The sequence below is a fragment of the Canis lupus genome, chromosome 1, assembly GCF_003254725.2.
Source record: "Canis lupus dingo isolate Sandy chromosome 1, ASM325472v2, whole genome shotgun sequence".
Classification (NCBI taxonomy): domain Eukaryota; kingdom Metazoa; phylum Chordata; class Mammalia; order Carnivora; family Canidae; genus Canis; species Canis lupus.
Window position 1 is genome coordinate 72,397,249 of NC_064243.1, and position 15,363 is coordinate 72,412,611.

Consider the following 15,363-nt stretch of genomic DNA (forward strand, 5'->3'; position numbering starts at 1 on the left):
TACTCTCAAAAGCAAAAGCAAAAACAACAGTATGTGTGTGTGTGTGCACGTGTATGTGTGTGTGAGTACCCCAAAAAGAGAGAAACTTATGGTGGTTCTCTCTATAATTTTAAGCCTATTCTCAGGGTTTCTTTCAGACCAAGTGTTAATTAAGCAACCTAGTGCTATAGTCCTCCTCATTCCTATCATGGCACCCCGAACTTGATGAGTGTGAAAATGAGGTACATTTCTGGCTCTGTGCTCAGAGACATGGCAGGTACTTGCCTCCTCTGAGCTTAACAAGACCATGGGCATAGAAAAACATCCTGTCACCTTCTTAACTTTGAATTTTTATTAGTTCGGGGTTGACTAGAATGCTTTTTAGAGCCATGTGAAAAAGCCCCTTCAGTGGCCATCCACACTGAAAAAGTATGAGAGACCACATTGCAAATGCTCATGGCCCCACCCCACCCCATTCTAACCATTCACAGACCAAGGCTGGATTTAGAGAATAATTTATACAAATTCTACTATAAATGCAATTCCGTACTGCTTACCACAAAGGACAGATTTATTTAAAATGTAGCTTTGTTGAATTTAGGGAAAGACTGCACTATAATTTTGTTGTGCTGATTTAAAAATTTGCCTTGTGAATGGTTTTAATTTTTAAAAAATGCAAAATTACATATGAAAATATGAGTTAAAGAGGATTGAAATATTATTTTGCTTATCTTTTGAAAATAGCGTAATGGTATAGAAGAATATAGAGTAAATTTAAACAAACAAAAAAAGGTTGCACTTTTGTATGGCCATTATCAGAAGAGATGAGACTAGCCCGAGGCAGTGCCACAGAGAAAATAAATTAGTTAACCCTTCCCTATCAAACATTCTTACTTTCCACTTTTTCCGGGCTGCGAACTTCTTGAACTTCTCCATGTTGACTGCCGATGCCTTTCTACTGAGTGCTTGTTGGGTATCTTTAGGCTAAAACCAAAATCCAAGAAAGCAAATTTAAAGCACTCAAATGATGGAAATGTATTACATGAGAACTTCTGGAAACCTCTAATTATTTGGGATATGTACACATTCACCTTAATGAGATAGCAAAACAAGTTGGGATAATATGCAAGAGCTAGGAACCTAGTCTCTGGAGGCCAACTCTTGTGACTAAGGGTTTGATAAAATCCATAAAGACTGGATCTTGGGAAAAGCTGAGGAGTTGAGCTAGGACCAGGCTGAATTTCAATTTTCTGCACTGAGAGTTTGGGAATGGCAAGATTCATGGTAAGGTCATGTGATGAGGCATTTGAACTTAGTATCATTAAGTAATTTAGAGCTGGTAGGGAACTACGGTTAGCAGATTTGACCTGACAGCATTAGAATCCCATATACTGCATCTTTTTTAGGAGGCCATTAGCTCCACTGAGGAGAGAAGGAGCCACCACTGCCTCGTCAGGGAACCCATGCAACTGCTAGAAGCTCTCACAGCAGAGCTCTCCAGATTCCCCAAACCTACTTTTGCAGCACAAGTTGTTATACTGCAATCCCCTTACCAGTTCCATGATTTTATTCTGGAACTGCCATATTGCCCGCACTTAGCCGTTTCTGCTCTGGCTAGAGCAACTTCAGTTCTCTAACCCAAATGCCAATGGGTGTCACAGGGATGTAGAGGTAACTGTGAAAGGTTTGGGTGGCCTATGGAATGAGGGCTCAATATTGGTAGACCTTCAGATTTTACAAGAAACACTGGAAGTCCAGAGTTGATCTGATATTTAAACGCTGGAATTTAATTCCAAATATTTAAAATATTCTCTGGGCCAATATTCCAGAGGTCTAACCAAAACTAGCTATTGAGTAGACTTGACCTTCAACTCCCCATTTACAATTCTGCATTGTGATTGCTTACTCTTTTCCACCACCATGATCAATAAGACACTCTGTCAGCCATTTTAAAATATGGCACCAATATCAAAAACAATACTCCAGACGTGATCTGTAGTGAGACCCCACAGTAACTAGGAATACTCTAGGGTAAATGCATTCCAAGATGTCCTACAATGCCAAACCAATCACAACAGGCAACTTACCTTGATCCAGGGATGCTGCAAACTATCTTGAATTGTCATTCTCTTCCTTGGTGGGGGGAGGGGAAAGAAAAAAAATGCTGTGACCATAGAAGCAAACACTGAGGTTGTTTCCATGCCGGCTGGGCCTACCAAGCAGATACTCTGGAAAATGCAATTCAGGGCCTGCTTTATTGAAGAAAGCCGAAAAGAACATCGGTCTTTCTGTGACTATTTCTCTGCGCCCGTAGGGACTGACTAAGCAGGTACAAAGGGCCCTGCCTGCATTTTCTGAAGCATTCCACATGGCATGCTTCCTTTGCCACACAGAACCAATCAGGCTCTTGTAAACGTGGCCACAGGCACAATACAGGTGCTGAAGCCACCACAGCCGAGTACCCTTCAGGAAAAACAAACACTCACTTTGGATCCTTGACGAGGAGTCTTCTTATGAAATCTTTGGCTAGGGCACTGGTATTACTGAAGTATTCTTCCTCAAATTCATAGTTGACAGCGGATACATTTGCTAACGTTTCTTGCTTAGTGTCTCCAAGAAATGGGGAGGCTCCACTTAAGCTGTTAATAAAGTGGGGTGCAGAACATGAATAATTACCTCTTGAGTTGTCATTCCTATCATGGCTGATAAGGGAAGTGAGGAATCAGATTATAATCTGGTGCTTGGGCAGTTACTTCAGAATCCAATTACATTTTTTTTTAATTTTTTAAAAATTTTTTATGATAGTCACACAGAGAGAGAGAGAGAGAGAGAGAGAGGCAGAGACACAGGCAGAGGGAGAAGCAGGCTCCATGCACCGGGAGCCCGACGTGGGATTCGATCCCGGGTCTCCAGGATCGCGCCCTGGGCCAAAGGCAGGCGCCAAACCGCTGCGCCACCCAGGGATCCCCCAATTACATTTTATACAGCCTTTAACTGTCATGCACAAAAGTTTCAGCTTAATGCATATGATGCATTTAAAAAGTTAATTTGGAACAGCATCTAGTAGTCAAAAAAACACCCCTTTTCTAATTTCTCAGCAGTGATGGACAGCCATGCTTGCTTTCAGCAATTGTGCTGCAGTTTCTGATGACTCATTGCGAATTAGAGGATAATGTTTAATTAGTATAAATTAAACGTGTTCCGGGGGTATAAAATGGATATGTTTACATAAAAAGCATGCATAAACTGAAGAGATCAACACGACACATAGATGGTTAATAAGACATATGGTCTCAAAGAAAGAGAAAAAGAACATGAGGCATGGATTTTGGTACTTACAGAATATAGGTTATTACCCCAATACTCCTAGACACAAAACAAAAACAGAAGCAAATGTCAGAAGAATAGTAAAGTAAATCAGAAAGATGACAGTATCAAGGGCACATGCTCCTTACCACATATCTGCCTCAAGACCGAGAGGTTCATAGTTGACGATCTCAGGAGCTAAGAGGAAATAAACATATGTTTAGTTTTGAAAGAAAGTAAATCAACAGATTCTATCGTCATATATAAATCAAAAATAAGTATCAGGGAAACCGATGATGTTACAGCAGTGGACACTTTGTCAGTATAATTCATAATATTTGTGAGAAATAAATGATCACAGGAGTAAAAAAACAAAACAAAACAAAAAAAAACTTACCAACAAACTCTGGTGTCCCAAATATGTTTTTGAATTCATTTCCAAAGTCAATTTTATGGGCCAACCCAAAATCAATGATCTTGATGCGAGGTTTAGGGACATTTCTATCCAAAAGCATTATGTTTTCAGGCTTAAAAAAAAAAGACAGAAATATTACACGTGTTCAAAACAGTGTATTCATATAACCAAAAGGTGGAAACAACCCAATGTCCACCAACTGATCAATGGATAAACAAAACGTGGTGTGTATATACATATATAGATATTAGGTATTAGGTATTATTCAGCCTTAGAAAGGAAGTAAATTCTGACACATGCTACAACATGAATGTACCTTAGAAATATTCTGCTAAATGAAGTAAGTCAGACAAAAAAGGACAGATACAGCATGATTCCACTTATGAGAAGCACCTGCAAGAGGCAAACCCATAGAGATGGAAAATAGAATGGTGGTTGCTAACAGCTGAGTGAGGAGGATGAGGAACTAGGGTTTAATGGATACAGAGTTTCAGTTTGGGAAGACCAATTAGTTCTAGAGATGGAGTGTGGTGATGGTTGTACAACAGTGTGAGTACACTTAATGCCACTGAACCATACATTTAGAAATGGTTAAAATGCTATGTTTACTTTATTGCAATTTAAAACAGCTATAATACGCTGAAGACAAAGTGGCAGAGTTGTTCTCCCCCTTCCCTGAAAATACAACCTAAAACTAGGGATGAAAGGGTAATTGCAAGAGAACACCGAGAAAAACAAATATCTTGGTTTAGGTTCTCCCAGGAGCAGACCTATGACAAGGATTCAGGTGCAAGTGGCTTATGTGGGAGGGGGCTCCAGGGAATGCTTGGTAGAGGATGGGGAGACAGGAAGCAGAAGAAAGCTCACCCAGACAAAGTATCCTGTCAAGGTTGGGGTGACTGGAGGACAATCCTTTTGGGGAACTTGAGGAGGAGCCCTGAGTTTTCCAACTGAAGCAGGAGGGAGTCGGGTACTTATCCACCATCTCTCCATCCTCTGTTGCTAAGAGAGGCTTCTGAGGGCATTTACTCTGGCATCTGCAGCCCCCAGGGCCAGAAACCAGACATCAGGTGGAGAGCCCCACGTGTGTGCAGCAGTGTTCAGTGTGTGTGTTGGGGGGATTGGATGGGGTCTGGACAGCTCTGCCACAAATAAACATGGGGAAAGTCCTCCCTCCTCTGAAGTCTTGTCCCAGCTCCAACGATCTGAATCATTCACTTGGCAATTGACCACAGGATATTTCATGACTGGGGGATCCCTGGGTGGCGCAGCGGTTTAGCGCCGGCCTTTGGCCCAGGGCGCGATCCTGGAGACCCAGGATCGAGTCCCACGTCGGGCTCCCGGTGCATGGAACCTGTTTCTCCCTCTGCCTCTCTCTCTCTCTCTCTCTGTGTGACTATCATGGAATAAATAAATAAAATTTAAAAAAAAAAAAAAAGGATATTTCATGACTATTTCTCAGTCCCTTGGACTGTATCTTGAATCTTACATTGTCACTGCCCGTTGCTTGAGTATATACCTTCCCTTCCCAAAGAGACTGTAACTTCTCTGACAGTTACAAGTATGACATGCCTTTTTATCTCTCATGGTGCTTTGCCCCTAGGCAGGCAAAGACCCCAATTAGCCAATCTCAGAGTTTGTCTTGATCAATTGCTGGTGACAGGCCTTTGCATCAAGAAGGAGAAGGGAGATCAAGACATCTTGTACCTTACGCACCCTGCAGCCACAGGGGGTGGGAACTGGGCAGCCAGTGGCCACTCTAAGCTGAAAACACCCGGTAACCAACAGCAGCCCTTTTTGCTTAGAGATCTGGCTGGTAAAATCCTTTGATTCTGCCCCAAGGATTCTTGAACATAATCATTCATCTTAAGCTTCTATCTCACAAGAAGTTAGGAATCCTCGAGTAGGTATGCACTATATACTGGCTGGTTTAGCTTCATAATTCCATCTGTTACACCCATACAGGATAAAAAAATGTATCTCTCGGATGCCTCAATTTTTCTTAACAAACAACCAACCAATGCTGTGCTCTGTATAACCTTCTCTCTGGTGGCTTACACTTAACAAAACATACCTTAAGATCAAAATGGGCAATCTGAAGGGAGTGCAGGTAGTAAACGCCATTAAGAATTTGTTTGAGAAACTCCGTTGCTTCCTCTTCAGTCAGAGATTCCTTTTCAGCCAAGAAGTCAAACAGCTCACCACCTGCAACTCTGAAAACCAGGAAGCAGAGGTTACTGGGGACCGTTCGGTTTCACACTGATTTGTTCTCTTATGTGGCCTGCTGGCGTGCTCAAATTTCAGGCAAGGGAATGGCATAGGAACAAGCTGAAAGTGCTAAGCAAGGAAACAGAATTCTCCGTGTTTCTCACAACTGGATGGGAATTCTGTCTTCAGGCACGTTTGTGCTTGAAAGCACCTTGGTACCATCCTCTTCATGCGCTATGTTCACATGCAAGGGACGGAGCAGAGATGCCATGGGCGGGGGTGGGAAATAGATCTTTAAAACATCTTACACATATCTACAGGTGAAGTCTTAACTTACTGATTTAAAAACAGAACTATACACCAACTTTGTGCAGAACTTATAGAATGTATCTTCCTCATGCAGAGAGTGCCTGGAAAGTCGTAATCTGTGCACTAATCAATTCTTCTAAGCTCCTAATCACAGTATATGGCCTACAAGGATTTTCTTCTTGTTGTTTTGTATCTGTTTATATGTAAATACTTACATATTTTTTTTAAAATCACATTTAGTAATGAATTTAGTACCTTCAAGAATAAGAATAAACGTGCAAAACTGAAATGCACGAGGTTGTTTGGGATTTATCAACCAGTCCCCCTGGCCAAACTGTAAATCCCTAACGAACAGAGGTCAGCCCGTGACTGTTCCCATGTCCGCACACGGTGCGAGCCACACAGCAAGACCTCAAAACTTTGTTGGCCGGTGGATAAACGAGCAAACTCCCTGAAGAAATTCTCAGCAGTAATTAATGGCAAATAACAGGGAACTTTTTTAATAAGAGTTTTTATAAGTTCATCTTTTCTCAAGTTTAACCATACATTCCCAACATAATAATTAACTGCAATTATGCACATAAATGCTGTGTTCATTATCTTTCTTTCAGCAAGACAGCTCCATAAACATACCTACCACTTCCACATCCAGAAAAGAAATCTGGTGCTTGCGAGATTAAACTCTAATGACAAGAAGGCCGGCATCTTAAAGAAAGGGGTCAGATCCTCCCTCTCTAAAGTTGTTGTTTTTCTTAGCCTGGCCCACTAGCATCAGGATGCTTGGGGTCTTTGAAAAATGTAGATTCTGGACCTAGGTTCCAGCCTGCTGCCTGAGAGTTTCCAAGAAATGTAGTTTCAGAGAAATGCAAAACATCTAGCCAGTACCCCAGGTGATTCTTAGCACATTGAAAATGAGGACCATTTTTCAAAGTTTTAATTGCATTTTCCTGATGCACAGCCTCCCTCTGATATTTAACATCTGGATGTTTATCTGGAAGGCAAGGTGACTCCTCCACCCCGGGACCCTAGCAGAGGGCTCAGGGTAGATCAGCCACGGGCCTCAGAGCCTGAGCCACGGTGAAGGTTGGGAGCCCCGACCGGCCAGATGCCCACGGGAGTGGCCTCTCAGCCCACACCCTCCCAGCCCTGCTGCCCTCTCCTCTCCGAGAGGAGCCCTCGGCCATGAACTCTGCATTGGGTCCCTACCACTCTTCACTCTTCTGTCTTAATCGTCTTAAAACCAACAAAACAGAGAAAGGGAATCCTTCAACTCTAGGGAGGAAAAGGGAAAAATGGGAAATGATGGACCAAGTAAATTTTGAGAAAGATGCTGTATCATCTGGGTGCTCCTTTGTGCTCTCGCCTGCCCAGCCTCACCTGGGGGGGGGGGGGGGGCGGACTGCACCATCGTGGCCTACCCTGTGGAGTGAGGTCTAGAGTTGCCACATGTGTTGCAAACCTTACCTCTGCAGCTGGAAGCCCACTCCTTCACTCGGCCTCATTTTCTCACCTAACAGGTATAAGAGGACTTATTCCTGTGAGCATTTTACAGATGAAAGGTAATAAACACAAATGAAGAGGTTGGCAAGCCTGGCAGGAGGCTGGGGTCCAGTGAGCAGAATGGGTGCCACTTAAAGGAATGCCATGCCACCTGCCCCAGTGCTCCAACAGGAAAATTCCCTTCCTGCCCTGCTTCTCTCCGCTCCCGCCCCCTCGGGCCCACTATCTGGCCCAACCTCTGCACTCCCGAGAACGGGGTGCTGCTGTGGCTGTAGTGGCTGGCCTAGCCCTGCCCTCCTCTGCCCCTCTTCAGGGGCATCCCCACTCCCACTCCCACTGACTGCTTGTGCGTCTAAACACGTCGGAAATTTCCTGGAAGTGAGAAGTGTCTAGACGTTGGATGTCTGGAGATGGGGTGAACCTTCTAGTACCCAAAACCTCAGTGCAGGGCGGGGGCCTAGGTCCTTCCTAGAAACCCCACTGCCACTTCAGGCCAGGCCTCTTCTGGTCCTTTTCTCTGAGGCAGCCTTCCCCACCTCTCATCTGACCTGAGCTTCCTTTCAGTCAGTGAAGAGCAACCTATTTCATCCTCCTGAGGGCTCCAGGCTCTGTGATGCAGGACAGCAGGGGGTGGGGAGACTCCAGTTCAAATCCTGCCCCATTACCCAACCTCACTGAGCCTAGGATTCCTCTTCTGTAAAATAAGGGACAATCACACACCACAGAGATGTTCTGAGGTGTCAGGACACACAGAGCCCCTTGGCGCTCAATAAATACTGTTTTTGTTCTCATTTGGCTTCAAACTAAAAGCCCTCCCACAGCGGCAATGGTGTGCTGGTCTGTATTTAACAGCAGGCTCTATGGGGTTGGGGGCGAGGACAAGGCCCATTCCATTCCACTCCGGGAGTGTCCTCTCACAGCCATTTCAAGCCACCCACGGGACGATGGTGACCATGGGGTTGGGAGACACAAAGAGCTCTGTGACCTGGGCAAGCCAGCCCACCCTGGGCTATCTGGCCCACCGAAGCATTCCATATTTTCCAGAGCTGGCGCCACAGCATGTCACGTTGTCACATGCTCTTCTGCACTGTGATGGTGCCTCTGTGGCTCCACCACCTGGAATCTAAGCAGATCCCACTCTGACCAATAAGACCCAGTAGAGTGACTTTGTGCCAGCCTTAGTGTGGTTCTTCAAGGTCCCGTGGCTACCACATGCTGAGGCCCTCATGGAGAAGTGTGAGGATCCTGAAACCACCATGCTATGGTATGAAGAAACCCTGGAAGATGAGACACCTCATACAGAGAGAAAGAGGCCAAGGAGCATTAAGCAAGGAAGAAATTTGGGAGTGGGTCCTCCAGTTCAGCTGATGCCATAGAGGTCACACTCTCCACCTGAGCCCTTCTAGAATTCCTCACTCACAAAATCGTGTGCACAATAAAATGGTCATTTTAATCTGCTATGGTGGGCACCGTGAGCACCACCCATACTCTCCACGGAGAAAGGACCTGTTAGCCAACTAAGGGGGGACACTAGAGCTTGCCTCTGCTGCAACATGCCACCCAAGGTCACATCCAATGGCTACTGAGCACAGGAACATAAAGCTGGGCTGGACAAATTTATATAAAGGGCTAAATATGAATATTTCAGGCTTTGGGGGCCATATAGCTCTGCCATAACTACTCAACTCTGCCCAAGTGAGAACAGCCTTATGGGACGCCTGGGTGGCTCAGTGGTTGAGCATCTGCCTTTGGCTCAGGGCATGATCCTGGAGACCCGGGATCGAGTCCCACATTGGGCTCCGCCCGTGGAGCCTGCTTCTCCCTCTGCCTGTGTCTCTGCCTCGCTTTCTGTGTCTCTCATGAATAAATAAATAAAATCTTAAAAAAAAAAAAAAAAGTGAGAGCAGCCTTAGATGATATGTAAATGAAGGGACGTTGCTGTACTTCAATAAAACTTTATTTATAAAAACAGGTGACCACCTGGATATAGCTCACGGGCTGTAGTTTGCCTACCCTGACAGAAAGGCCAGGTCATCTCAGTCCAACTTGGAACAACTCTAGGGGTCCTTCAGAACTGTTGGGCCAGTGCAGGCTGTCCCTGAGCTGCAAGCTGTCACTCTTCTGCCCACTATTGCTCCTTCCCTTCTGTTCCATGTCTTCATCCTAAGTGTAGCAATTAATACATTTCCTGCACCCTCTTCTCCATCTCACAGTCTGCTTCCTGGGAACCTATCCTGCCTCCCACCAGATCTGGGGGGTGGTTTGTCACCCAGCAATAGAGAACCACAACACTATGTTAAACTGGGTCTGTTCACTTGGTTCAGCCAACAGAAACCAGGTCTGCCTTTCTCTGGGACTGGTCATCTCCTGCCCTTTCAGCCTTCCTGTCTTGAGCAACTCAACTCCCAACAGTGCTTCCCGACCATTATCAGTGAGAACCGGGAACAAGTCTGGAGTCCCCAGGGTGAAGGAGAGGGAGGGACCAGCCTACAAAGTGGTGATGCCTGACCAAGACTGAGAGGAAAGAGGCACGAATCATCTCTGATTTTCCCATCACCCTTTTCCATGCACTGATCAAATCTCAGGGTGTTCATGATGAGGTTTATGCTGTGGCTTATTCAGGGGATCATTCAGCTGGACCCCAGGAGTGCTGGGAGAGCCCCCATCTCACAGGGCCTAGATCCATCATTGGTTTCCTGCTACCCTGTAGGCCATACACATATATACATTCTCCTGCACACCATGGGATGGCAGATGTTCTAGCCATCAATTTTAAATATGGCTTATAAGATACTTGGTCATTAATCAAGATAATCAACACTATATGACTTCAGTAAAAGTTTGGGAGCATAAAAAGCATCACTGGATATTTTGCCCTATTTGTTCCCCTAATCTCAGAGGTAGAAAGTGACATAAGGATTTTTTTCATATACATGCTTAGAACCAGGACACAAACATTTATAATGTAGTTGGTGAACAGCAGGAAAATGTTAACAAGAAGATCAGCCAAAACCTTGGTGTTTCCAAGGTTTGTAAAATTTGTTCCAAATTTTACATTTTGCTTAAGAGAAGGAAGATTGATGGGGAGATGAGCAATCTGTGCAGCAAGTTGAGAAAGCAAGTCTAACCTCCTTTATTAGGTCTTTGACTCAGAGTGTTTTGAAATTAGAGCATGATCATGGAAATTGTGTGAAATGCATACTAATAAGCATTGCTGTTTTCTCTAAGAAAGCTGGAAAATAGGAAGGCTTCTTCTCCTTCCCATGCCCTCCTCGACAGCCAATGCTTCCTCTAAAAGGTAGCTGTCACAGAAGGTATTTAAAAACAAAGGGGGCCTTCAGAGTGAATTTATTACAAAATTCCAATTTCTAAATTATAACACTATTCAGGGTCCCTGACTTTTGCTAGGAATTGCCCAAGATGTAGTAGGACTTGTTCTGGACTAGATATGGTCATGAGCTAAGCTGCAGGGGACTGTTGGCTACAAGCTAACTATAGCTGATGAGGTATTTTGAGGCAAATGGTATGGTTTATCAGTGTTGGGCTGGGTTTCACCATTTGGTGAATGAGGGGCCATTGGAACAATTCGGGGCACTCTCAGGGTCCTGGCCCACTATGACACAAACCCTGCGAGGTGGCATGGCAAGATGACTGGATGGACCTCAGCACAGAGGCCCCCAGCCCTGGCTCCGGACCGAGGCTATGGGTGACTTGAAGGAAAGTATGGAGCTCCCAGCCCTTCTCTGGGCCTCAACTTTACCATCCGTAAAATGAGAGGGTTCAACAATTTGGCCAAGTGACTCTCTAACCTTTCTGTGTTTCATAACTGAAGGAATTTGTAAAAATACTATTTCCTAGAACCTACTTCCTAAGGTTCGGACTCAGCAGGTAGGGCCCTTGTGAACAAATTACTCTAGCGATCTTGGTGCTGAAGGACCACGCTCAGAGAGACTGCTCTCTCAGGCCCCTGCCACCTCTGGCCACTTAAGATTCTATGAGCCAGTGTGAGGGTGTAGCAGAGCCTTTGCTGTGCTCCCATCACATTTAGCTCTTTCTTCTGGGCACACAACTAATCTGCACCTCCCTCTTCTAAGGACACCTGCCCCACCAGATGAACGCTCACCTTGTGGCTTCGTTTTCACTTGACCCCATCCATTAAGGCTCTATTTTCAAAGAAGATTATATTCTGACGTGCTGAGGGTTGGGACTTCAACATTTTTTTTTCAGGGGTAGGGTACAATCCACCCCTAACAGGTAGCCGCTGCTCATAGGGTACAAGCAAAACGTTAGAGGATAGCTGAAGTGGCTAAAGCAAGTGAGACTCAGTGAAGGTACCCAGGATCTGCTAATGTATTTTGTCAGCGCTGCTTTCAGATTCTCCTAGAAAGGAAAGATTCCTTCACACACTGCAATAAAAATCTTTAGATCCAAGTCAGAGAAATGTGGGGGGGGGGGGAGGGGGAAGAAATGCATATCTGGTCTCATCCTGAAGTAATCCCCAACACATTAAGATGTCATAGACCTTTCGTGATGGACGTGATGTGAAGGTTGAGGGCAAGCTCCTGGCCACTTCCTGGATCTGCCTCAGAACAAAAATTAGAGCTCCTGTGCTTTCCTGTTATCACTACCAACAGAATGTTCTTTCTTGTTAATCTAGGGGAACCCCTGAGGGTTTTCACACTCACACCTCCCACCTCTCACCTTCCAACTGCAATCCCCTGGGTAACTGAGGACTTTGGGGAATGCAAAACTGCAGCTGGGGATCTGAAGGGAAAGGTGAACACAACACCCTCCTTCTTGATTGTGTGAAATAGGTGTGAATCTAAGGCCTGCGGTAGACTAGGGGCTTGAGAACACCATTCTCTACTTAGATCCTGTGTTGCCCCCTGAGGTACCATATAAACAGCATCAAAGGAGTTCCTAATCTTCACACCTCCTCCGAATTAGCCCTGCCTCCTTTGAACCAAAAACCATAAGCTGTATCTGGAAACACATCTTCTGTTTTCACCTCAAATTCAAGTAACAACTTAAAAGAGTTCTGGGGATTCTCACAGAACAGCATGGCCGGCACTCAAAATTCATGGGGGGAAGTGATCTTTCACTTTCCCCAGAGAGATAGTGCACACAGCAGGGAGGAGCCTTCTGAGGGTTTCCAGAAGGAAATCCCTATGGGAAGAGCATCACTCAAAGGGTAAAAGGCGTTGCAGGCAGGCGTTCTGGGTTTCAATCTGGGCTCTGTGACTTCAGATAGGTGAAGTTACCTTCATAGGCAGTTCCTTTGTCTATAAAATGGGGAGAATAATACCTACTGTCCATTATTACTACTTAGGATGAAAGGAGGAAAATATGACTTAGGATAGGAGCACCTGCACTCGGCAAGTATATCAATACTGCAGGCAGCCGTCCTTGGCCTTCCACTCAGCCACAGGTGTGTGGGTGAGAAAACCCCAGAGCTACTCTCTGTGTCTCTAGCTTATGGGGTGGGGTTCTGACTGGCGATAACGCTACTCACTTGGTTAAACAGCAGCCTTTCCCTGAAATGAGTAGACATTCCTGAGGCTACAAACCTGGTGAAGAGGTGGGTTCTTAGGCATTTAGGTTGGAAAGTGGGCCTTGGCTCCTTTTCCTTGGGTCTGGACATGGAGGGCTCTAGATGAGCCTGAGGGCAGCCATGGGCCAATGGGAGAAGGCGCATCTGCCGTGGGGAGGAAGGTGTGGGCAAGCGGGAGAGAGTGCTGGCAGTCCCAATCTGACACCATTCACTTACTGTGACTATTTCTCCCCTGTCAAATAAAGACGGATTAAACACGGTCCTGTCTAGACAGTGTGACTGGAGACTTCGGTGGTTTCTTGCCTAGTTAAGAGCGTGAAGGGATATCAAGGCCTGAGTGGAGGAGAGAGAGGTGATGCTGAGGAGGGAACCGAAGGCCAGCTGAGCAGGAAGTGTGTGACATTCCTCCAGGAAGCTCCCAGATGTCTTAACGCCTCGCTAGAGGGAAAGACAACCAGGTTTTGACAACAGCAGGGCCTCCAGTACCTTGTGAGTGAGTCCTCGTTAGCATAGGAAAGTCCTTTTGAAAACCTCCCTTTTCCTGACCTCCCCCAACTCCCAAGTATACAACCAGCCACTCCTCACAGGCCCCGTGATGCAGCTCTCCCTGCCCACAGGTCCTGTCCCTGTGCTTTCATAAAACCACCATTTTGCACCAAAGACGCCTCAAGAATTCTTTCTTGGTCATTGGCTCTGGACCTCACCCCAGCAAACCTCGCCTATGTTCCAGAACTACGTCAATGAAGGCCAGTCCCCAAGGGAAGTTCAATCCCAAGGCCAAAGCGACTACCATATCCAGACACTCCCCTAGCCTTCCATGTAGCTCCTCAGATGGTCAACCTAGCAGACCTATGCTTACCCAGGGAGCTGACCCATTCTCTTACAGAAGCCACTCCATTTGGGCAGAATGGAACTTCAACCTCTTTAATTTGGTCTCTTTCTCTCTCTTTTTAAAGATTTATTTATAAGAGAGAGAGCATGCATTTGTGCACCAAGTGCAGAGAGGTGGGGCAGAGGAAGAGAGAGGCCCAAGTAGACTTTATGCTGAGTGAGGAGACTGACTCAGGGCTTGATCTCATGACCCTGAGATCACAACCGGAACCAAATCCAAAAGCCAGACGCTTACCTAACTGTGTCACCCAGATGCCCCTTTAACTTGGTCTCTTAAAAATATTATAGAAAAATACATAAATATATTCTTCTTAAGAAAAATTAAAACACCCATATATAAAACTGAAGTCCCCTCTGACTATGGCCCTCCTCCCCAGTCCTGGCCCTTCTCCCTCCCTCCCTTCCTCCCCCACAGTGTACTCTACTAGGAATATGCTGATAACCCTCCAGAACTTTCTCTGTATGCTCTGTGAACTACACAGCACTACATTTTAAAGAACCTAAATGGTATCAGATGATATGTGCCACTGCAATTTGCCACCTCGCTGTGGCAGTGCTGGCTGGTACAGCGCTCTCACTGCCAACCAATGGCCATCTGGGCATCCAGACCATGACTACCTAGCCATTCTCTGGTTGCTGTGCTTTATGTTGTTTCTAATTTTTCATGATCACAAACTACAAGGCAATGATTTTTGTGTGTGTACCTGCCTCCTAAAGATATTTTTCTAGACCCCAGGATATATGGCCTGATTTGCAATTTCTAGGTCCTAGGATATGTTTGTTCTTAGTTCAGTTTACAGTCCTGCAGCAATAGCCGGTGAACATGCTGTGGCTTCACAGCCTCGTGTGCTTGGCATTATTACTGTGCACCAATCCAATGGACCTCACTGACGGACTCGCTTTGTATCCTACACGTTCCTGCTCACAGTGACACGGCTGCTCTTTCGTATCGAAAGACGCCTTAATTTTCATGTTTATCAGCCTTTTGCTTCTGAGTATAAACTGTCCACACTCTGCCCATCTTCTTACTGGACTATCAGTTGTTTTTTAATTTTACTTGATTGATCAGGGTTCCAATCATCCTCTCAACATGAAACCTCGATCTCTTCTATATTCTCAATGTTTTCTCCCACTCTGTCATTTCTCTTCTAACTTTGCTTAAAGTGATGCGTTAAACAAGTTAAACAACTTGGCTCCGGTTGAA

The 15,363-nt window shown here is 45.4% G+C and overlaps 1 protein-coding gene across 2 annotated transcripts in view; it reads right to left on the bottom strand.

The window, feature by feature from the left end:
• The window catches only part of DAPK1 (death associated protein kinase 1), a 169,862-nt gene that overhangs the window by 46,557 nt on the left and 107,942 nt on the right, over nucleotides 1-15,363 (bottom strand). For both annotated transcript variants that reach the window (XM_025423146.3, XM_025423149.3), the window contains exons 4-10: nucleotides 5,775-5,913; nucleotides 3,683-3,812; nucleotides 3,435-3,483; nucleotides 3,319-3,345; nucleotides 2,466-2,618; nucleotides 2,067-2,112; nucleotides 874-963 (exon numbers count right to left, since the gene is read on the bottom strand). In XM_025423146.3, coding sequence (XP_025278931.1) covers nucleotides 874-963; nucleotides 2,067-2,112; nucleotides 2,466-2,618; nucleotides 3,319-3,345; nucleotides 3,435-3,483; nucleotides 3,683-3,812; nucleotides 5,775-5,913 — 634 coding nt within the window. The remainder of the gene's footprint in view (nucleotides 1-873; nucleotides 964-2,066; nucleotides 2,113-2,465; nucleotides 2,619-3,318; nucleotides 3,346-3,434; nucleotides 3,484-3,682; nucleotides 3,813-5,774; nucleotides 5,914-15,363) is intronic.